Source organism: Boleophthalmus pectinirostris, unplaced genomic scaffold (genome assembly GCF_026225935.1).
Source record: "Boleophthalmus pectinirostris isolate CB_2022bp ecotype Guang Dong unplaced genomic scaffold, ASM2622593v1 HiC_scaffold_1, whole genome shotgun sequence".
Lineage (NCBI taxonomy): Eukaryota > Metazoa > Chordata > Actinopteri > Gobiiformes > Gobiidae > Boleophthalmus > Boleophthalmus pectinirostris.
In genome coordinates this window covers 4418020-4439642 of record NW_026570970.1, presented here as the reverse complement: position 1 = coordinate 4439642, position 21623 = coordinate 4418020, and the positions used below count along the sequence as shown (strand labels likewise).

The 21623-nt window shown below is 43.8% G+C and overlaps 2 protein-coding genes across 5 annotated transcripts in view; both read right to left on the bottom strand.

Moving 5' to 3' along the window:
• Positions 1 to 2762: 2762 nt before the first annotated feature.
• LOC110159959 (uncharacterized) lies at positions 2763 to 7165 on the bottom strand. The gene is made up of 3 exons (XM_020924556.2): positions 7095 to 7165; positions 5161 to 5248; positions 2763 to 4418 (listed from the first exon to the last, which is right to left on the bottom strand). Exons 1-3 carry the CDS (start codon positions 7137 to 7139, stop codon positions 2905 to 2907), a joined length of 1647 nt encoding a protein of 548 aa, XP_020780215.2. The 5' UTR covers positions 7140 to 7165; the 3' UTR covers positions 2763 to 2904.
• A 1925-nt stretch (positions 7166 to 9090) lies between these two features.
• sestd1 (SEC14 and spectrin domains 1) overlaps positions 9091 to 21623 on the bottom strand; it is a 61430-nt gene continuing 48897 nt past the window's right edge. Inside the window, exons 12-20 of one of the 4 annotated variants that reach the window (XR_008631935.1) lie at positions 20772 to 20966; positions 19383 to 19497; positions 17787 to 17952; positions 17532 to 17613; positions 16595 to 16717; positions 14102 to 14293; positions 12645 to 12748; positions 9827 to 11197; positions 9091 to 9695 (exon numbers count right to left, since the gene is read on the bottom strand). Coding sequence is in view for 1 of the 4 variants with exons in the window: in XM_055152162.1 (XP_055008137.1) it covers positions 10891 to 11197; positions 12645 to 12748; positions 14102 to 14293; positions 16595 to 16717; positions 17532 to 17613; positions 17787 to 17952; positions 19383 to 19497; positions 20772 to 20966 (1284 nt within the window). In the remaining 3 variants the exon portion in view is untranslated. Of the gene's footprint in view, positions 9696 to 9733; positions 11198 to 12644; positions 12749 to 14101; positions 14294 to 16594; positions 16718 to 17531; positions 17614 to 17786; positions 17953 to 19382; positions 19498 to 20771; positions 20967 to 21623 lie in introns of those variants that run through there. The other 3 variants (XR_008631934.1, XR_008631936.1, XM_055152162.1) reach the window with 3 other exon arrangements.

Below are 21623 nucleotides of genomic sequence, written 5' to 3'. Positions count from 1 at the left end.
GCTGGTGACTACATGAAAGTGTCATGATTTTATTTGATTTTTTTAGATACCAAGGCAGGGGATAAGTAGGGATGTCAAAATTATACAAACAAAACATCCGAAATATAGGGCGACACACAAAAATCAATTATACAAGCATAAAAAATGCAAATATACTTAAAACACAAAGGAAATAATACGGTTAAATTATAGATATTTCCTGTAGATATTGTATGTTTTAGTCATTTTTATCTTCTGGAAACCTGAATTTGAATCGCGTGAGCCCAAGTGATGCAGAGACGACCAACTTTTAACCAGATAAGGGTGAATTTGGCAACTGCGAGGCGAAGCGAGGGTTTAAAACAATGGACATTTATGCAACAACAACCAAAAAAAAGCCAAAAGCAAACAAGGCGGGATGCAAAGAAGCGTTTAAGCCAGATGATCAGAGCAGCCAAATCTAAAGCAAATCTGGAGAAGCAGCACAAACCAGCGGCAGCGATGGCGGATGAAGACACAAGCCCACGTCATGCAGGTTAAACTCAAGGGTTAAACATGGGAATGATCCAGGGACAGTTTCACACCTGAAGCCGTTTTGTGCTTGAAGTAACAACGGGCTCTATTCAAAACCGGAAAACGTTTGGAAACATGTGGATGACGACTTTCTTTGGGCTCAGTTTGCGATAGTAACTCTGACAAAATCTGAGGCTGATGATGATCTGAACTAGAGCCCTGCAAACCCGCGGGAGCCGATGCAAAACGGTGTGGCGTGGGACACATTTTGAAAGCTCGGGCGATAATGGGACTGCACAACTCGGAAGCGGGCGGGCGGGATGATAAACTGCAGTCCCGCAAACTAAATATGAGAGTAAAGTACAATATTTAAAGGATAAATGTAAGTATATCATGCATAATTTGTGCTGGATATTTTATTTTGCATTAATAAAAACATTTTAAGCAGCAGAACGTCTCCCGTCACGTACGCCGAGTGGACAGACCCTCTTCCTGTACGTCGCCAGGTCTAAACCAGGACTAAAAACAGGTCTAAAACCAGGACTAAAAACAGGTCTAAAACCAGGACTAAAACAGGAATATAACAGGATTTAACCAGGACTGAACCATGCTGCCGGACCACCCCCTGCGCCTCCTCCCATACTCAGCCCAATTTCTTTCCGCTTCTCCGTGAGCTTAAGAAAGCAAACGTTCCCATCCTGCAGGACTCGTGGGCGGGAGCAGGACTGAAAATTGCAATTTTTTGCGCGAGCGGGCGGAAACGGGACTGAAAATTCTGTCCCACGCAGACCTCTAGTCTCAACAGAGGATGCAAAAGTGGCGTTGCGTCTTCACTTTTTATTTAGACGAGGAATTTTATTTCGGGAGGAAATCTGCGCGCATTCGGTGACGTGGAAGCGTGTGGAATTTGATTGGGTATGAACGCCAGGTAGTTAGGTGGTGTTTGAAGGTGCAACATATGGAAATGATCCCACATGTTTGTTTCTGTGTACTGTATGTTCGTGACGTAAACGTGTACATGACCTGAGCAGATCTGACCAGAGTTTTTCATCTTGGGCAGTGTAGACAGAAACACTATGGCGGAGCGAATTCAACTTTTCCACTCTGGACGGTGGTTTTGGATTTTTGCCTTTTTGGCGCCAAAAATGCCGTCACCGTCTAAACGAAAGGCACTTCCGATAAAATATTTAGTTTTGATCCCTTAGCCCTGGCGTTCACAATCCATCGGCAGATCGTGGCGTAATTCGCGACGTTGCCTTCCTGCTTTGGTGAATGTGGATTATGAATGTGAATGTGGGTAATAATTAATATTATAATTATAAGTAAAGTTTTCTTATTTCCTATGAGGACGATTCAAATATACATTGAGTAATAATGTGTTTAACGCAGCTTTGACACATTTGTTAACGTTTTACAGAAACAAAACTTAAAACCTCATGACTCATTTGCATAAACTATAACTCACTCCTCCTATAGCTCACTCCTTGTGCGCTGATGCTGTCCGACTAAAAGACACAATTTATGCCGCGAGGCTCCTGACAACAGTCGTCATAATGCTCCGTCAATCCATCAAGCTGTGCGGCTTCATAGTTTACCAAAGTCAATTTTTGAGCGCAGTGTACCACATAAAATCAGTTTGAGGTCAGTAAGCACAACTAGAATTAATACATAAGGCGCACTGTCGATTTTTGAGAAAATTTAAGGATTTTAAGTGCGTCCTATAGTCCGAAAAATACGGTACGGCTTTTCTAGAGCTTAATTTCATCTTGCGAGATCTTGTGCCACGAAAATTTGCCCCATCCCTGTTCAGAAAATTTTATGACGCACTACAATGCCCTTGTACTTTAACTACCTTCGCCTTCAAGCTGGATTTACAACTAAACTCCAACCAGTGCTTCGTTTCAGGTGTGAAAGTGTCCCGTAAAAGCGGTGAAGCGGCTGTAGCATGAGCTAGCGTGAGTGACATGGGTTAACACCTCCACGCCCCACAGAGGGAGGCATTTCGTGCGAAGGGAACTGTAAAAAGAGGTAGCGTGTTTTTGTTTTGTTTCTTTAAGAGGGGGAGTTTAAAGTGTGTACCCTCAGACGCTTCGGCTGCAGCCAACTCCTCCTCGGCTTTGGCCTCCACAGCCGGAGCGGGGTCCACCAGCTCCTCCGCGCCGGCCTCCGCAGAAGCGCTGGCCGGGATTGGTTCGATTGGTTCTACGGGGGTTTCTACGGGTGCTTTAGCTTCTTCTGGGGCCGACACGAGAGGTTCTACAACTTCCTGGGCAGAGGCGACTACTTCCGGTGTTGGTGCAACTACGTCCGGTGCTGGTTCAACTACTTCTTGGGCAGAGGCGACTACTTCCTGTGCTGGTGCCAATTCAGCAACTTCTGCGGGGGGTTCTGTTGTTTCTGGGGTTGCTTCCACTACGTCTGGTTCCGTTGGAGCAACATCTTGGGGTGATGCGTTACTACTTCCGGGGGAGTTTCGACTACCTCTTGTGCCGATTCAACAACTTCTGGGGCTGGATCTACAACTTCTGGAGCTGAATCTGCAACTGCTGGAGCTGGATCTACGACTTCCTGAACGACAGGTTGAGCCAATTCAACAACTTCTTCACTTGGTTCAGCAACTATTTCCGCTACAACTTCTGGAGCAGCTAGTTCAACCTCAGGAGCTGTATCAACAAGTTCTTCAGTCGGTACAACCACCTCGGGAGCCTTTTCCACTACTTCCTGCACAGCTGCAAGAACTTCTGGGGCTTGGGCTGCATCTTCCTGGACTAACTTGGCCTCTTCAACAACCTCTGGAGCGGTTTCCACATCTCCACTGGCTTCAGCTGGTGCCGCTTCGAGAGGAGCTTCACTTGGGCTTCTCGCCTTCTCTTCACTGATGGGGTCTTCAGCGACGTGTGGTTCTGTAGCAGCAGCCACTGGTTCAACAGAAGCTTCAGCTGCGGTCAGAACCTCAGGGGCAGGATCCGCCAAATCTTCGACATCAATAACAATTTTAATAGTCTCAGGAGCTTCTTTAGGGGCCTCGTCCACCTTCACATCTTCTTTCACTTTGGGGGCTTGTGTTTTGACGTCTGGTTTCTCATCTTCTGAGTCTGAATCCGAGTCAGAGTCGGAATCAGAATCACTTGAGGAAGACGAAGAGGATGCATCGACCGGAGCTCCAGCGGACTCAGATGAATCCGGTTTGGCAGAGCTTTCTGAGGTAGTGGATAATACTGGAGTGTCTTCAGCCGTAGTTTCGGCTGTTGTTTCAGACGTAGTTTCGGCTGTCGTTTCAGACGTAGTTTCAGACGTAGTTTCAGCTGTAGGTGCAGCTGTAGGTGCAGCTGTAGTTTCGGCCGTAGTTTCAGCTGTAGTTTCAACTCTGATCGGCTCTTGAGCTTCTGGAATCACAGGAGCAGAATCAACAAGTTCTTCTGCACTTGCACTGACCACAGGTTCTGCTTCAGCAGGTTCAGCACTTTGGGCTTGTGCTGCTGCAGCAGCTGCAGTGGACTCTTCTGCTTTGACCTCAGGGACTTCAGCCGCTACAGCGACAGGAGCAGAATCAACCAGCTCCTCCACTGGTGTCTCTGATGGAGTAACTTTGGCCTCTGCCAAATCAGCAACTTCTGGAGCTGCAAGGACTTGGTCCTGAGACGGCGTTTCTGCTGGTGCCTCAACATTTACACTTGGAGCAGGTTCGGTGGGTTCTGAGGTAGATTCAGCTGAGCTAACCTCTGGTGCTGTAACAACAGGCTCTGGGGAGGGGCTTTCTGTCTGAGGTTCTGTGATTATTTCAGGGTTAGCTGTGGATGTAGCTACAGACTCTGCTGCTGCAACTAAAGGCTGCTGTGAGTAAACTCCAGGGTCTAAGAGTTTAACTGGAAAGGCAACGGAGGTCTTGTAGGAGAGGAGAGCTGCTCGCTCGTCTGGAGCTTCTGCTGTGAGGAAACAGTCATAAAGTGTTAAGACACATAAGTCCACAGTCTGTGTATTCTCAACAGTAGAATGGAAGATGCACCTCGCATTTAAAATACTTGAGTCGTACTCCACTTTTTTATGTAAGTGACTGAATCTGCTGCAGTTTCTATTCAAATCAAATTAAAATACAAGCAGTGAGATAGACACAGATTTACTGTATTCAAGTTACTACTGTGATTACCAGAGATGTGTAGAATATAAGTTAGTTATATCTGAACATGATAATCATAATAAAAAAAATAAAAACTTAACAAATGGCTATGGTGCGGGTTTCTTTTTACATTTTGTGCTTTTCTAGTGCTGCCATCTAATGTTGAGAAAACACTTGTGTCTAGCAGAAAATACAATTTGCAAATTGAAAATACAAAAAGTGTCTTATAAAAGAGAAAAATATATTTGTGTTTTTAAAAGAATTCTTCGTGATATTAAAAAATCCTGGGTCGCGGTGCTCCAGCTGTGCCAAATTAGCACCAGACAGTTTCAACATGAGGTGGGATTAAACATGATTAAACACACTGTTGGGGAATGGGAATTAAAAAAAACACAATTTAAATTTGACAGAGATCCAAACATGATAATGAAATCATTACTTTTACGGTGAAATAGAGAAAATTAACACACAAAGGGCAAACGGTCATATGATTATGTGCAGGAAACATGATATTTTTGAACAGAGTAGTTATTGAAGTTTGTGGGTCTTACTCTTGGCCTCGGCAGGTTCTTTGGCCCCAGTGCAGAGTCTGGCCACAGGACGACTCCTCAGAGCACAAAGGCTCTCCAGCTGGAGACACTGAAAGAGAAACAGAAATTACATGATTAAAAAAAAGAAGAAGAACACAAAACCAAATATTAAATTCTGTTGCTCAGATCTACATGTAAACTTGATATATTGACACCGCTACAGTTTTGTTGCATGTAAAGAGAAACAAAACTTGCAATAATTTGACATATTCACCATTTAAATAATTAAAATGGTTATATATTTTATAATACATTTGTGGATGTAGTGGTTAATAATATAATAAAGACATAATAAAATAAAATAATAATAATGAAATACAGTTGTTAAAATGGACTAGTATTTGGTTCTTAAAAAAATAGAAATATATCAGAGATGATCCGCAGCCCCAGGACATGATGTACACATTTCTTTTCAGCACAAAAATGCTTTACGGAGAGAATAGTTTAACCCTCCTGCACCTGCCTACATTTTTGCACATCTCAACTTTTCTTTTTTGCATAACTTTGGCTAAATTGCATGAAATAGAACCAAATAGAATTGGCCAGTTTGGGTATTTTATGGTGTATTTTTAATTTCTGTGTTTTCTTTCAAGATCACATTAAGTGAACAGCTTAGAATCAAAATACTCACACCTGTGATTCTTAGGTACATTTTTGTCCCGTTCACTTCCATTCGAAAGGGCTTTTTCACTGACATAACTTTGCCAGTATATTTATATTTTATGTTTGTTTTTTCATTCTTTGGTGTTGAAAACCTTTCAAATTTTGTTTGTTTCAGTGTCTTTTTGATTGATTTATTTATTTTTTTTTAGATTTGTATCTTTCATTACAAGTTTATATCAATAGAAAGACATTTTGTACATGAGTCCACACTGAAGGACAGAGAGGTAGATGTTTGACCTTAAAATGATCTGGGTGTGTTCTAGAGCAGGGTTTCTTAACCTTTTCAATCTCGGGGCCTGACTTTTTCTGAATAAAGTAACCTGGGGCCCTATCTCATATTAAATACATTACACTGTACTGATTGTGAGGCCCCCAAGGATAAGGTAATAAGGTTATGGTTAAGAATCGCTGTTCTAGAGGAGCCCCCAGCCTCTGATAATCCCATCACAAACTAATTAAAATTACTTGAAAGATACAGGAAAAAAAAAAAAATCTATTTTTTTCCATTTTTTTCAAGCATGTAATCTGATACTTTTTCTGTCAAAAATGGCATTTAAGGGGCTAAAATTCAAAAATATTATATATTATTTGGTATGTATGTTTAGGGCAAAAGTAAATGAAGACACTGAAATAAAAAAAGTTGGACAAAAATCCGTTCACCATAAAAATATTGTGGTATTCTTTTCCAGTGTATATTTTTGCCACCAGGGTTAAACTCTTATATTTATTTCTACATTAAATTTTATCAAATTAAATTAACTTTTATAAAGAGAAAAATTACATGCTCAAACGCAATAATTCTAGAAACGTTTTCACATAAAAAAACATAAAAGAATAAAAGAGATAAAAGCAGTATTTTGATTTTAACCGAGTACGTGGTGACGTCAGAATAACCTTTGCGCGTACGTCCTGACATTTGAATTAATTATTTTGTTTTTGTTTTTGCGTTGACTTGAACGCTGTATTTGAGACCAGTGTAATTTAACTGCAATTAACATAAAAAATTAAATGAAAATAATAATCTCTTTCCAGACGTGGTTTGAACGTTCGGAGCGTCTTATGTTCAGGAAGTGTGTCCTTTAAATTTGCGTGAGGTATTCGCTTTTTTTTGTCGTTTAAATGCGTACAATATTTATATTTTTAACTATTTTACTTTCACTGCACTTTTGTCTTTATTTTGCGTAAAAATGTGTTCATGTTAAGACGCGTTAATCCGCTTTTGAGGCTTTTACCTTGAGAGAAGCAGCTCGCCCGATCCGAAGCAGAGAGGTCGCCATCTTCAGTTCCTGTTGTTATTATGGTCCGGCCGCAAACGCAACGAGGGTTAAACGAAGGTTCCGCGGTACGATATTATCACGATATGCATCTCACGGTATGATAATAATTGTGATATTTTAAAGAGGCTAATATATTTGTAGATGAGACACTTTTTTTGCTTTTAAAATACTTTGATGTGAATTATTTCCGTCGTAATCTAAAGAATTCAAGTCAAAAACAAATTTCTTCATGTTGTTTGCGCTGAAATGAATCATGGGATATGTAGTTCCCGGCGTTTATAAGATGCTGCAACTGTAAAACTTAGCATTTAAGCAAAGGAACTTGTGACTCGATATATTGTGAGACTTTTGACGATACAATATCACGATATTTCGGTTGTTACATCCCTACTCGAGTATGTTTGGATTGTTATCATTGTCTGTGCAGATATAACTAGTTATTTAGCAAGTTCTAATTGGTTAAACTTTTCCCATCACACTTAAAAGCTAAACCGTGTCTGTAGGGTGACCAGATTTTCAAAATAAAAAACTAGGACATCCCAGGTTTGGGTTGGTAATAATAAAATTTAAAACGAGAGTGTAATTAAGGGAAATTGTTATGCACTTGGCACTAATAGAGTCCAATTTTGACTTAAAGTTACTTTTATTCAACCAGCAAGTTTTTTCTTGATTGAAAATGACACAGGCTTCTCCCAGAAGATAATCAGACGACATTTCAGCACAATGACCCAAAACAATCCGAGTATCATTCGTTCATTCGTTTTTCAATATGAAATCAAAAATAAGAAAATGAAAAAACAGCTGTTTTCTTCATTATTTGTCTCCAAAACCAAATGAAAAAAACAGATAATGAAGTTATCGATTTTGTGATTAAATGAAGAATGGAAAAAACAGATGATGACCATTTCCCATTTACGTGACTTCAGTGACTGCGATGCTGAACTGAATCAGGACTGAGCCAGATCCGGGACCACACCAAGACCACAGCGGAACCAGAGCGGACTCTGAGTTTGACTCTGAGCCTCTGCGGGGTCTGAGCCTCAGCATTGAGCGCCGGCCCTGCCGTGGGCTCTGAGCCTCCGGTCTGGTCCCGGCCTGGTCTCGGTCTCAGTCCCGCTCTGGTTCAGCTCTGATCCCGGACCTGGATCAGTCCTGGTTCAGTCCGTATGTGGTGCAAAAGTTCGGCATCGCAGTCACGGAAGTCACGTAAACGGGAAACGGTCGTTATCTGTTTTTTCCATTCTTCATTTAAACACAAAATCGAAAACTGAAAAAACAAATCATTATCCGTTTTTGCATTTTGGTTTTGAAGACAAATAATGAAGAAAACAGTTGTTTTTTTGTTTTATTATTTTTGCAAAAGTGGTGAAGAAATTGGTTATTGGACAACAACATTACTGTTTTGCAGTGGCCCAACCAGAGTCCTGACTTGTGAATCTGCGGAGGAAGCTAAAGATCAGGGTGATGGCAAAGAGACCCTCCAATCTGAAAGCTCTGGAGCTCGTTGTTAAAGATGAATGGGCCAAAATACCAATGGAGACGTGCAAAAAAAACTGGTCAGTAATTATAGGAAGATGATTACTGTGATAGCCAATAAAGGCTTTTTTATTGATTATCGAAAAGAGTATGAATAATTCTGGACATGCCACTTTTTGTTCAAATGTAAATAAAAGCTGAGGAATATTTTTTTCCACAATGATGCCTGTTGTACATCATCTATTATCTTCTGGGAGACGCCTGTGTCATTTCCAGTCAAGAAAAAAACTTGCTGGTTGAATAAAAGTAACTTTAAGTCAAAATTTGTGAATAATTTTGGGCTTGACTGTATATACGTTGTTTTATTTTTTTCCCTTCTTCATTGCTCATATTTTGGCTGGTGTGACTTAACGTCCGGAGCGACTTATAGTCCAAAAAATACTGTATTTTCTCTTAAATATTATTCACATCCGAGTCAATGGCACCAAATGTTTTTATTAGCACAAGGGAATAATTAAAGGCCAGAAGCAGACGGAGAGAGGCACACACAGGGTTCAGATTAGCACCGGCGAAAACATCAGACTTTAGTTTAAAAAAAAAAGACTCCTCCATATTTGAAAATTCCGTTGTTCCCTTCGGCTTCAGTAACGCGGCATGCACATGGGGGGAAAAGGGAATGTTGGAATAGTCTTTAGGAAAGTATTACAAAGCAGAATCATCGCGTAAGTCCAGTAACAGTCCAGGCTCGAGTTAGGCTTTTCTCCAGATGGCTGATGGGAAATGTAGTGTCGAGTCTTTTAGTGCAGGGTTTTGCAGTTTAGAACCACAAACCGGCTGTAGCTTTGAGCTCACAGGGTCATGACGAGGCTCTGGGGTCAGCGGGCTACATCCAAAACTAATATTATTAAAAGGTCCTATGTTGTTATTATTATTATTATTATTATTATAATGTCAAAGCTAAATCCGCACCCGTCATATTCCAACTGTTACCTGTCCGTGCCCGTGATAAATCGGGATCAGCTCATTTGTCCGACAGGCTAATCAGTCCTGGTTTAGTCCTGGTTTAGTCCTGGTTTAGTCCTGGTTTAGTCCTGGTTTAGACCTCATTAGACCTGTTTTAGTCTTGGTTCAGTCCTGGTTTAGTCCTGGTTTAGTCCTGGTTTAGTCCTGGTTTAGTCCTGGTTTAGTCCTGGTTTAGACCTGGTTTAGACCTGGTTTAGACCTCATTAGACCTCATTTAAACCTCATTTAGACCTGTTTTAGTTCTGGTTTAGTCTTGATTCAGTCCTGGTTCAGTCCTGGTTTAGACCTCATTTAAACCTCATTTAGACCTGATTTAGTCCTGTTCAATCCTGTTTTTGTCCTGTTTTAGTCCTGATTTAGTCCTCCTGGGATCAGTCCTGGATCAGTCCTGGTTTAGTCCTGGTTTAGTCCTGGGATTAGTCCTGGTTTAGTCCTGGTTTAGTCCTGGTTTAGACCTCATTAGACCTCATTTAAACCTCATTTAGACCTGTTTTAGTCCTGTTTTAGTCCTGGTTCAGTCCTGGTTCAGTCCTGGTTCAGTCCTGGTTCAGTCCTGGTTTAGACCTCATTTAAACCTCATTTAGACCTGATTTAGACCTGTTCAATCCTGTTTTAGTCCTGTTTTAGCCCTGGTTCAGTCCTGATTTAGTCCTGATTTAGTCCTCCTGGGATCAGTCCTGGATCAGTCCTGGTTCAGTCCTGGTTCAGTCCTGGTTCAGTCCTGGTTCAGTCCTGGTTCAGTCCTGACTTAATCCTGATTTAGTCCTCCTGGGATCACTCCTGGTATGGATCTGGTTTAGTCCTGGTTTAGTCCAGTCTTCGTCCTGGTTCAGTCCTGTTTTAGTCCTCCTAGGACCAGTCCTGATTTACTCCTGTTTTAGTCCTGGTTCAGTCCTGGTTTAGACCTCATTTAAACCGGATTTAGTCCTGTTTCAGTCCTTCTTCAGTCCAGTTTTAGTCCAGTTTCAGTCTTGTTTTAGTCCAGCTTTAGTCCAATTTTAGTCCAGTTTTAGTCGATGTTTCTTCTGCCTGTGAAGTGACGACGGGTTTTTATTTCTGTGTTTTTGTGATGTTTGCAAATGTTCATGTGCACCGAAACTTGATTTAAAAAAAAAAAAAAAAAATGTGGATGAAATTGCAACATCTGCAACATCAATAAATTTTTTTTGTAAAATCTGAAACCCCTGGATGTAGCCTCGGTGGACCCCAGATCTCCATAATCCCGGTTAAAGTTCATTTTTTTATATTATATTCAACAGTCCTGCTCGTCTCTGTGCAGCTCCCCGTCCTCCTCCTCCTCTTCCTCCTCTTCTCCTTCGTCTCTCTCGTTCAGCTCCTCCCCGATCACGTCCAGTTTAGAGTCCTGTCTCTTCAGAAGCCCCGCCCCTTCCCCTTCGCGGCCCTCCCCTTCCTCCTCCTCCTCCTCCTCCTCTTCGTCGTGGTACCCGATGCCCGCCGCCTGCAGTTGTAACCGCCGCTCCTCCACCAGCAGGAGGCGCTCTCTGACGCCTTCAGCCGCCACCGCCGTGTCACTGGGGCTGCCGAAGAAGTGCTCGCTCCTGGACGACAAAACATGAAACACACACGTAAACCCTTTATAAAATTACAAACAAAAACATTCTAAATTTCAAAATAGAGGCAGATGGAAGCAAAAGTGAAATATATTGTGATTTCAATGAGTATCAGTATCCTGGGTATTACCGTATTTTTCAGACTATAAGTCTACGTTCAGAATGCTGGCTTAACGCTCAGTTCCGATTTTTTTGTGAAATCCGATGTTTTTTCGAGGTCGTTCACATTTCCAATTAAATGTGACTTGTATGTGACTCCAGTGTGAACATTAAACGGCCCAAAAGTGTCCCACATGTGACACTGGAGACACGACGACGTCAACCGCAGCGAGCGTCTCTGTGTTTACGGAAGTTGTCCAAACATGGACGCAGCATCGAGCACCTGGAGATTTTAAAGTTCCTCTCGTACCGGAGCCAGAACATGAACAACTTACTTGTTTTAAGGAGGAGATTGAGAAGGAGAAGGACGAGGTTTTTGGTCGTGGTGTTTTGTGGTTCAGTCCGTTGAAAGGAACGTGTGGATGTGGAGACGGAGCCAAGAGTGGTGAGTGTTGATGTGCTTCACTTCAGTGACATGGAGTTCATTAACAATTTTCGCCGACTTCAGCGCAGAATAGTGACGTTTGTGTCTTGTTGATAACGTGTAGGTGGATGAATGCACTTTGACCGTTCAGACTGAAGTCACATGTCAAAAGATCAGATATGTATCGGTTTCAGGAGCACATATCCAAGTGTCCTGGGTCACATTTGAAAAAATCTGATCTGTGTGGTTCAGACTGTCATTAAAAGATCAGATACAGGAACATAGGGGCCAAAAAATCGAATTTGGGTCACTTCAGGCAGTCTGAACATAGCCGAAGTGTCACTTTTTTTCATGGTTTGGGTGTTTCCTGTGACTTATTCGCCGGTGCGACTTCTATATTAAATGTTTATGTTCACACTGACAGCCACGGGAGGTTCTAGTCTTGTGTGTCAGTATCTAGTACTACTATTACTGCTGTACCACTGTCACTTGGCTCTACTGCGCATGTCTCCTGCAGAAAAAGCCTCTGTCCTGCTGCAAATAGTGAAATATTCAGCCCAAAACGGAAATTGAGCAGCAGAGTGAGAGAGAAACTTGTGAAATAAATAATGTCTTTATAGTCTATCTGTGAGCGGCGGGCAGCTCTAATACAGATTTGATAAGATCTCATGGGCCAAATATAATTATATCGCGGGCCAAATTTGGCCCCGGGCCTGAGTTTGACACGTCTGCCTTAAGCATTCAGGGCATCCTAATTAATCACTAGGTGCAGTCTGAGCTAGCCTTTAAAGGACTATAATTTAATATTTAGATTTTTAATAATTGTGAATTCCTATGACATTATCAAATTATAGAAACTGAGCACAATAAAAAATTAAAATCTCTGGACACGGTAAAGTTTGTGGAGTTTACCCGTCGGGGAAGATGACCGGCAAAGTGAGTCTGTCCAGGAGAGCTTTCCCCGAAGAATCCACGTCATCGAGAGCGGCCGCGTCCACACACACCTCCTGCAGCACCTGGACACACACACACACACACACACACACAAAACACACACACACACAGATATTAAAAATGTGTGCTTCCGTTTTGTTTCATTCACACATGTTCAACACACAAACCCTGCAGATTTAGGCTGAGAGAAAAGAAAACAAACTGTTCAACAAGAGCATTTTGAGGTTTGGAGATGCAGACAGACAAATAATAAAGAGTTACTCAAATGTGTGAATGAAAGCAAAACCCAGAAAGACCATCCCACATCAGAGTCCTGCACGGGTCCATTTCTGGAGACCCGGTCCCGCCCGGTAACCTGTGACTTCATCAATAATATGGTAACGTGCCAACCATTACCAGCCTGTGCCCGTGATAAATCGGGGTCAACCCATTAGTCCAACAGCCCAGTAGTCTAGAACTAAACCAGGACTGAACCAGGACTAAACCAGGACTGAACCTGCGCCGTGTCATTAGTGGATGATATATACATGCCGCAACCGCCGAGCCGATTGCCAGGACTACACCAGGACTGGACCAGGACTTAACCAAGACTTAACCAGGTCTAAACCAGGACTACAACAGGTCTAAACCAGGACTACAACAGGACTGAAACAGGACTGAACCAGGAATAAAACCAGGACTAAACCAGGACTAAACCAGGACTACAACAGAAATAAACCAAGACTAAACCAGGACTAAACAGGACTAAACCAGGACTAAACAGGACTAAACCAGGACTACAACAGAACTAAAATAGGACTACAACAGAACTACCACAGAACTATAACAGAACTATAACAGGACTGGACCAGGACTGGACCAGGAATAAAACCAGGACTAAACCAGGACTACAACAGAAATAAACCAAGACTAAACCAGGACTAAACAGGACTAAACCAGGACTAAACCAGGACTGAACCAGGACTGAACCTGGACTGAACCTGGACTGAACCTGGACTGAACCTGGACTGAACCTGGACTGAACCAGGACTAAACCAGGACTGAACCTGGACTGGACCAGGACTGGACCAGGACTAAACCTGGACTAAACCAGGACTAAACCAGGACTGAACCAGGACTAAACCAGATCCAGGATTAAATCAGGACTAAATCAGGACTAAACCACGACTAAACCAGGAGTGCAGCTAAAAACACTAAAGTCTCTCTCAGTCTGGTCCATCGTTCGGGGAAAAGTTGGGAAATGTCTCTTGTTTCCAGGGCAACAGACGACCTGGACACACGTCAAGTATTTTTCTCCCGTTTGTCGCTGATTTGATTCACGTGACCCGCCCGTTTCAGCATCTATTTACGGGAACCTGACCGGGTGCAGGACTCTGACCCACATGACTCCGGGAAAATCTTATCGTGTGTCTGACCCTCTCTGCTGCGGTGTGGAAGTCCAGGGCCAGCTCCAGCCTGGCCTGCCTCTGGTCCGCGCTCACGCTGAACTGTTTCCAGACGCGGTTGAGTCTGGGCAGCGTGTCCCCCGAGGAGCGTGTGGTACAGCGCAGAGACTGACACAGCACCACCGTCGCCTGCAGCAGCTGCCGCCCGTAGTCGTACGTGCTCTGAGGGGAGGGCACGGAGAGACGGAGATTAATATTACAATAACAATAAACAACAATAACACAATGACAACAACGTAAGATCATTCCAGTCAACCATTTTTAAATATATAAAGTTGCACGGTAGCCTCAGCAAGGACACCTCCGTTCAACTATTACAGAATTGGTCTTTCTTTAACATTATCAGTTTCCTTGGTGCACTGTGCTCTTCTCGTTTTATCTCAGCCAACTTCTCTCCACACTGTCCTTCTTAGCTTCAATTTAAACCTCCTTGTGTGGAAGCAGAGTCAGGCTTGAATATTCGATAGTAACGCTCAACGTTGAGGATTCAAGTTCACCGGGTCCCCGACTGAAGAATAAACTTCTCCTGCCTCAGAATCCAGAGACTCCTGCCTCTGTACAACTCTACGACTTGTTAGGATACTTATTTGCTGCGATGTCGTACTTTTGCACCGCATACGACTGAACCAGAGATCCAAAACGTGCCCTGGGCGGATCCGTGAGATACGCAGCGGATCAGCGCGGTGGATTAGTTGGGGATCTGTCGCGATGTACAAGTGAACTCTGTTGTGGATCCGTTCTGCTGACCCACGGCGAATCTCTGGGTACCTCCGCCGCAGTTACTTTTTGCTCTCTGGGGACCGGGACCGGGGACCAGACCAGGACTGAGACCGGGACAAGACCAGAACCAGACCAGTTTAGATCTGTTTTAGTCCTGTTTTAGTCCTGGTTCAGTCGTATGCGATGCAAAAGTACGGCATCGCAGTTTAAACGGGAAATTTTGGCCGTTATTCTTTTTTTTTTCATTTTGGTTTTGGAGACAAATTTAGTAGTTTTTTCTTTTTGTTATTTTTGGTTTTATTTTGAAAAACAAATGACGGATTCTTCATCTTGTGGACTCTAAGCTGCAACATTTTGACGAGGTAGTTGCCGCTTGCCTCCAACGCAGAGATCAGAGGTGGGCAGAAGAACTAAAAAGGTCTCAGCCCAGAACCCGATCATCCTGGAGACCTGCTAGTTTCTCCACGCCTGCAGCTGTTATACCATCCGGCAATGCCAATAAAAAGCCGGATAGGCCAACAGCATTTCCTTTTTTGCGTGTCTTTGTTTCACCCCCGCTGATATGAATGGATCCTCCCGCGACCTTAATTTTGCGTTGTAGCTTTTCTCTTGTCGAGAACAGGTGATTTGTTACAATCTTCCCGCTTTCTGTCTGGTCAACCCCTCCTCCTTCCCCTCCCCCTTCCTCCCCCCAGCTCTCTACAAGTGCAGATCAGTTTTGCCACATGCACATGGCAAAATGTGTTGCAAAAGTCAAGGCGCGCAGATTTGAACCTGCTGGGACACATTTGAGAAGTTGCAGTCGCTGAATTGTGGTTGTATCTGTCATAATGGATGCAGATGTCACTTTGTTCATGCAAATATCAATCTACACATTTATTCATATTTTTCTCCCGTGTGTGTAAATATTTTCCACAAGTAAAAATTTCAGTCTGCAAATGCACAAATTTTTTTGATACGCGACTAAAGCGTCTTGCATTTTTGCGGCGCATCTTTGGCGTCAGCGCGGCGCGAATCTGGCGTTAACGCGGTGCATCTTGAGCGTTTTCGCGTCAACGCTCTAGACGCGCGTCCAAGGCGTCCGCGTCAAGAAGTTGAAAATGCTGAACTTTTCGAAACAGACGCGGCGCGTCGACCAATCAGGGACGAGTATCCAGAGACGCAGCGACGTTATTATCAGGAAGAAAAACCCGAGAACCAGAACAAGAACCACAAACATGAGCAGAAAATAAATATATACACCACAATCACCGAGCCGATCGCGAGGACTACACCAGGACCGGACCAGGACTAAACCAGGACTAAACCAGGACTAAACCAGGACCGGACCAGGACTAAACCAGGACTAAACAAGGAGTAGACCGGGACTAGACCGGGACTAGACCGGGACTAGACTAGACCGGGACTAGACCGGGACTGATCCAGTGTCATTAGTGGAGTATAAATATATATACGCCCCAGTCGTCGAGTCGATCTCCTCCTCTGATGTTTTATGTCATAAAAACACTAAAGTCTCTCAGTCTGGTCTGACATTGTTTCGGGAAAAGACCGGGACCGGGCTCTTGTTTCCAGGGCAACGGACGCGCATCAAGTATTTTTCTCCCGTTCGTCCACGGCGTCAAAGACGGGCGTCGGGGGCGTCTAAACTCAAATGCAAAGGCGTCCAAATAGAGGCATCAAGGCTCTAAGAAATTATTTGTCATTGTTTTACAATTTTTTGCACACGGTGTTTGAAAGCCTCACCTGAGCCACGTCCACAAACTTGCGGTGTTTGTCCAGCATGGTCCTGGTCTCCTGAGAATCGTCTCCCAGTCGGACATGAGTCTTGAGCAGAGCGTCCAGGAGCTCGCCCAGCCACTCCACCGACTGAAGAAGAGAGAGAAACATGAATCACAAAGAGAACAGTCACTAAACCGACTGAAGAATTATTGGTGCACCTGTGTGACCACTGCACTGTCTTGTTACTCTATTTTTTGGACTATGAGTGTCACTTTTTTCATGGTTTGGGTGTTTCCTGTGACTTAAATATTAAAATGTTCGAGTGAAGCGTGGAGAGGCTCTAGTCTAGAAGCGAGAACAACAGACTGTTAACGTCACATATTTCACAGTTCTTCAGATAAACTATAACATAAACAACAGAAAAGAGCAAGTTTAACCAAACTCTCCATCTCACTCCAAATCACTAAATCCATTCAGTTCTTCATCCTCGGTGTCACTTCTGAACAACTCGGCCTCAACCTCTGGAGGTAAACGGAGCGCCACTTCCTCTTCTGTGTCGCTGTCGTCAGACTCAGCATCAGTTCCAGTTAGAATTATTCCGGCCTTTCCGAAACTATCCTATTGGGATTCAGTGTCACTGAAGTCCAGGCTTTGTCCATCCATCCAGTGACTTCAGGAAAGTTTCATGGTGCATCCTCCTGGTGTCACAAGTTTCTCTCTCACTCCAAACTTTCTTTCTGCTGCTCGATTTCAGTTTTCAGCTGCAGAATTTACGACTTGCAGCAGGACAGAGGCTCTTTCTGTGGTACAGGAGGAACAGGAGCAGCAGATACTCACACACAAGACTAGAACCTCTCCACACTTCACTCAAACATTTTAATATATAAGTCACACCGGAGAATAAGTCACAGGAAACACACAAACCATGAAAAATAGTCTGCTTGTTACAGTATATTCTGACCTGTAGAGCGTCCTCTTCACACTTGAACAGTTGGACCATCTGTAGCATCTTGAGCCTCCTGACGTCCACCATGTCTTCACACCTGAGGAAACCAACGCAACACCGCTATTTTCAAATGTGTGAGACACCAAAGGCGTTTAAAGGCGCAGTACGAGACAAAAATAGAACGCTCGATCACGTTCTGTCAGGTTAGTCGTCTGTGGCAGAGGTTTCGTCAAAAGGTTTCGTGTAAATTTTTCCGGTGGAGCCTCTGACCTCTGCTTACGGAGCTGCATCTCGTCCATGACCGCCTGGATCTGCTGGACGTTGCCCTGCTGCTCCTCCGACGTCCCCTCTGCTTCTTCCACAGGCCACGCCGTCTGCCCGCACATCTGCTCCAGCAACAGCGCCCCCTTCTGCCGCAGCGACGTCAGGCCCGACTCTGGAGAGCACAAACGACACGACATGGACAAGAGAAAACAAAACCAAGACAGAGCCAAGAGTTAAAGGTTCTCCACCAGATATACTGAATAAAACAGGTCAAAATAGGTCCACTGGGTTCTGTCTGCTTCTAATGCATGCGCCATGAATCTCGGACTTTGTGCAATCCATACTGAGAAGGATTTTCTGAAAAAGTGAGCATCAAAACCTCCATGTTTGTTTTCCCAGTGGGATGTGTCTATTGACAAAGTCGATCTTTTCAAGTCTTTTGAACCATATCACTTTTGTTTCTGGTTCTGATATTGTCATATTTTAGTTTTGGGATTCGTACATCGTCATTGTGTGGTCGTTGGATCCTAACAGCGCAAAACAGCTCGAGGAAATGTGTTTCGGAAGTTTGTGAACTCCATAAATGCAAAAGTGAATCGGATGTGTGTGACTGCAAACCTCCGTTCAAACTGTTTCTTTCCCAACGGAATTGAAAAATAGTGAAAGGTGAAGTTCGGAGCTCGGTCTGGTGGGTGTGTTTCACTGTGCGGTCGCTGTCTGCTCCGTGTGTGTTTATGTGTTCTGTGGGTGGTGCGGCTTTGTAGTTTACTGAAGTCGTACTGGGACACCCGAGTGGATTCGTGTACAGGGCGCTCTGGATTGCAGGGCACGCTGTCGTTTTTTGATGCGGTTAGAGCAGGTGTGTCAAACTCATTTTGGTCCGGGGGCCGTATCCAACCTATTTTGATCCCAAAGGGCCAGATCAGAAAACTCATGTCATATACCCCAAAAATTAAAATAAGTTCAAATATTTGTGCAGAGAAACACAAATCTATTACAGAAATCTTTTTTAATTGATGAACTCTTTCTTCTTATTATAATATTATGAACAACCTGAAACTTTAAGAAAAATTCTATTTCAACACAATGTTTTAACATGATCTTGTATGCAAATAGGAATAAGTCAATTTTTCTTGGAAAATCCTGCACTCAGCTCCACTTTTCTTATTTTTGACATTTTACTGATGAGGGTGTCACGGTCAACAGTCAAAAAGGATTGTTTGGAAAGAGCCAAGTGTTCTTTTGTGCTGCTCTGGTGGGAGGGGCCACGCACAGAGGCATTGGAGATGCTGTTATGCTAAGCGACGCAGAAAATTACCAATATTTTAATAGAAAATATAATTCAAATATTTAAGTAGAAAATCAGCCGAGGGCCAGATTAAAGGTCTCGGAGGTCCGGATCTGGCCCCCGGGCCTTATGTCTGACACCTGTGGGTTAGAGGCTTAAGAACGCGTCTAATGACCCGGAACATACGGTAAACAATAAAAAAAAAAAAAAAGTTATAAAAATCCAGTATATCTCAGCTTTATACACGAGGTCGTAAAGAAAAACAGAGCAGAGATGATATAACGATTGACAGGACGCAGGACACAGTCACTCACCCACAGTCTGCAGTTTCTCCTCCAGCATCTTGAGGTTCTGCTGGATGGCGGCTCCGTCGGCCGGGGCCACGTCCGCACAGAGCATCCCCAGAAGACTGTCCAGCTGCTGGGACAACTGCGGGGAGACGAGGCGCATTTGTCCAATCACAACATCACACGAAACCATCTCATGTCCACAGAGTTTATACAAACGAGAGCATTTTATCAGGACGTCTGGACAGAACAGACAGAGTTTTCTTCAAACCTACAGGAGGCGCAGGACTCCGCTGTACGATGTTATTTTATGTTACTCAGTTATTCTAGGATTGTATTTATCGAATTATTATTTGTCTCCAAAAACCAAAATGAAAAAATACATAATGATTAGTTGTTGTTTTTTTTTCAATTTTTGTTTTTGTGTTTAAATGAAAAATGGAAAAAACGAATAACGACCGTTTCCCGTTTAAATGACTTAAACTGTGATGCAGGACTGAACCAGGACTGAACCAGGATTGAACCAGGACTAAAACTGGACTGAACCAGGACTAAAACTGGACTGAACCAGGACTGAACCGGGTCTGAAACAGGACTAAGACAGGACTAAAACAGGTTCAGGACCAGACCGGGACTGAGACAGAGACCGGGACCAAGACCAGGACTGACACCAGGACCAGATTGGGCCCAGACATGGACCTGACCAGGACTGAGACCAGGACCAGACCGGCACTGAGACCAGGACTGAGACCTGGACCAGACCGGAACCAGACCGGGACCAGTCCAGGACCAGTCTGGGACCAGACCGGGACTGAGATAGAGACCAGACCAGGACCAGACTGTAATTGAGACCAGGACTGAGAGCGGGACCAGACTGGGACTGAGACCGGCACTGAGACCGGGACCAGACCAGGACCAGACCGGAACCAGACCAGGACTGAGACCGGGACTGAGACCGAGACCGGGATCAGACCGGGACTGAGAACAGGACTGAGACCAGGACTGAGACCAAGACCGGGATCAGCCCGGGACTGAGACCAGGACTGAGACCGAGACCTGAACCAGAACGGGACTGAGACCGGGGCTAAGGCCAGATCAGGACTGAAAACGGTTTAGTCCTGGTTTAGTCCTGGTTCAGTCCATTATCTGTTTTTTCATTTTGGTTTTGGAGACAAATAATGAAGAAACTAGTTGCTTTTTCATTTTCTTCTTTTTGGTTTTATTTTGAAAAACAAATAAACGAATGACACACACAGATTCAGCTCGACTCTGCCGTGTTTGTGTATTAAACGAATGAAACAACACAACTCCAGGTTTGTTTGTGACGAGGAAACGACATTAGACTTTCCTGGCGGACGGTCTCACTCAGCTGTTACCGCTCTGCCTGGAATGTCCGTCAGTGTGGCTTTAGCGTACCTCCTGCGTGGTGCTGTGGAAGCTGTGCGCGGCCTGGAGCACGTTCTGCCGGGTCTCCAGCTGAGCGGCCTGCCTGTAGCACACGTCGCTGAGCTTCTGCTGCAGAGACTTGAGCTCCACCACCTCCTCCTCCTCCCCCGCGCTGAGGAGGGCGCCGATCTGCTGGTTCAGCTCCACGTACACCGCAAACCACTCCTGCCCAGAGACACGAGCGCAGACGCGGGTGAGGAGGTGGGAATACGGTTAAAGGTGCATTGTGAAACCTTTTTTTTTAACTCTTTCCCCCCTGGACGCCCACTAGGAACAACCCATACATATGATACTAGGGCTGCCCGTAGAGCAGGGGTGTCAAACTCCTTTTGTTCCGGGGGCAGTATCCAACCGACTTTGATCCCAAACGAGCCGGATCAGAAAACTCATGTCATATAAACCCCCAAAATAACAATAAGCTCAAATATTTGTGCAGAGAAACGCAAATCTATTACAGAAATCTTTTTTAATTGATGAACTCTTTCTTTTACAAAATATTATAATATTATGAACAACCTGAAACTTTAAGAAAAATACAATTTCAACACAAAGTTTTAACATGAACTTGGATGTAAATAGGAATAAGTCAATTTTTGTTGTAAAATCCTGCACTCGGCTCCACTTTTCTCATGTTGGACATTTTTCTGATGAGGGTGTCACGGTCAACAGTCAAAACGATCGTCCTTTAAGAGCGTTTGGAAAGAGACAAGTCTTCATTTGTGCTGCTCTGGTGGGAGGGGCCACGTACAGAGACGCTGGAGACGCTGCTGTGATAAACACCACAGAAAATTAACAAGATTTTAATAGAAAATATAATTAAAA

Excerpts from the sequence above, each read along its gene's own strand:
- LOC110159959 (XM_020924556.2), bottom strand. The coding sequence starts at position 7,139 with ATGGCGACCTCTCTGCTTCGGATCGGGCGAGCTGCTTCTCTCAAG. Across the intron at positions 5,249-7,094 it reads GGCGAGCTGCTTCTCTCAAG|TGTCTCCAGCTGGAGAGCCT; the intron begins GTAAAAGCCTCA and ends TTTCTCTTTCAG. Across the intron at positions 4,419-5,160 it reads AGAACCTGCCGAGGCCAAGA|CAGAAGCTCCAGACGAGCGA; the intron begins GTAAGACCCACA and ends GTTTCCTCACAG.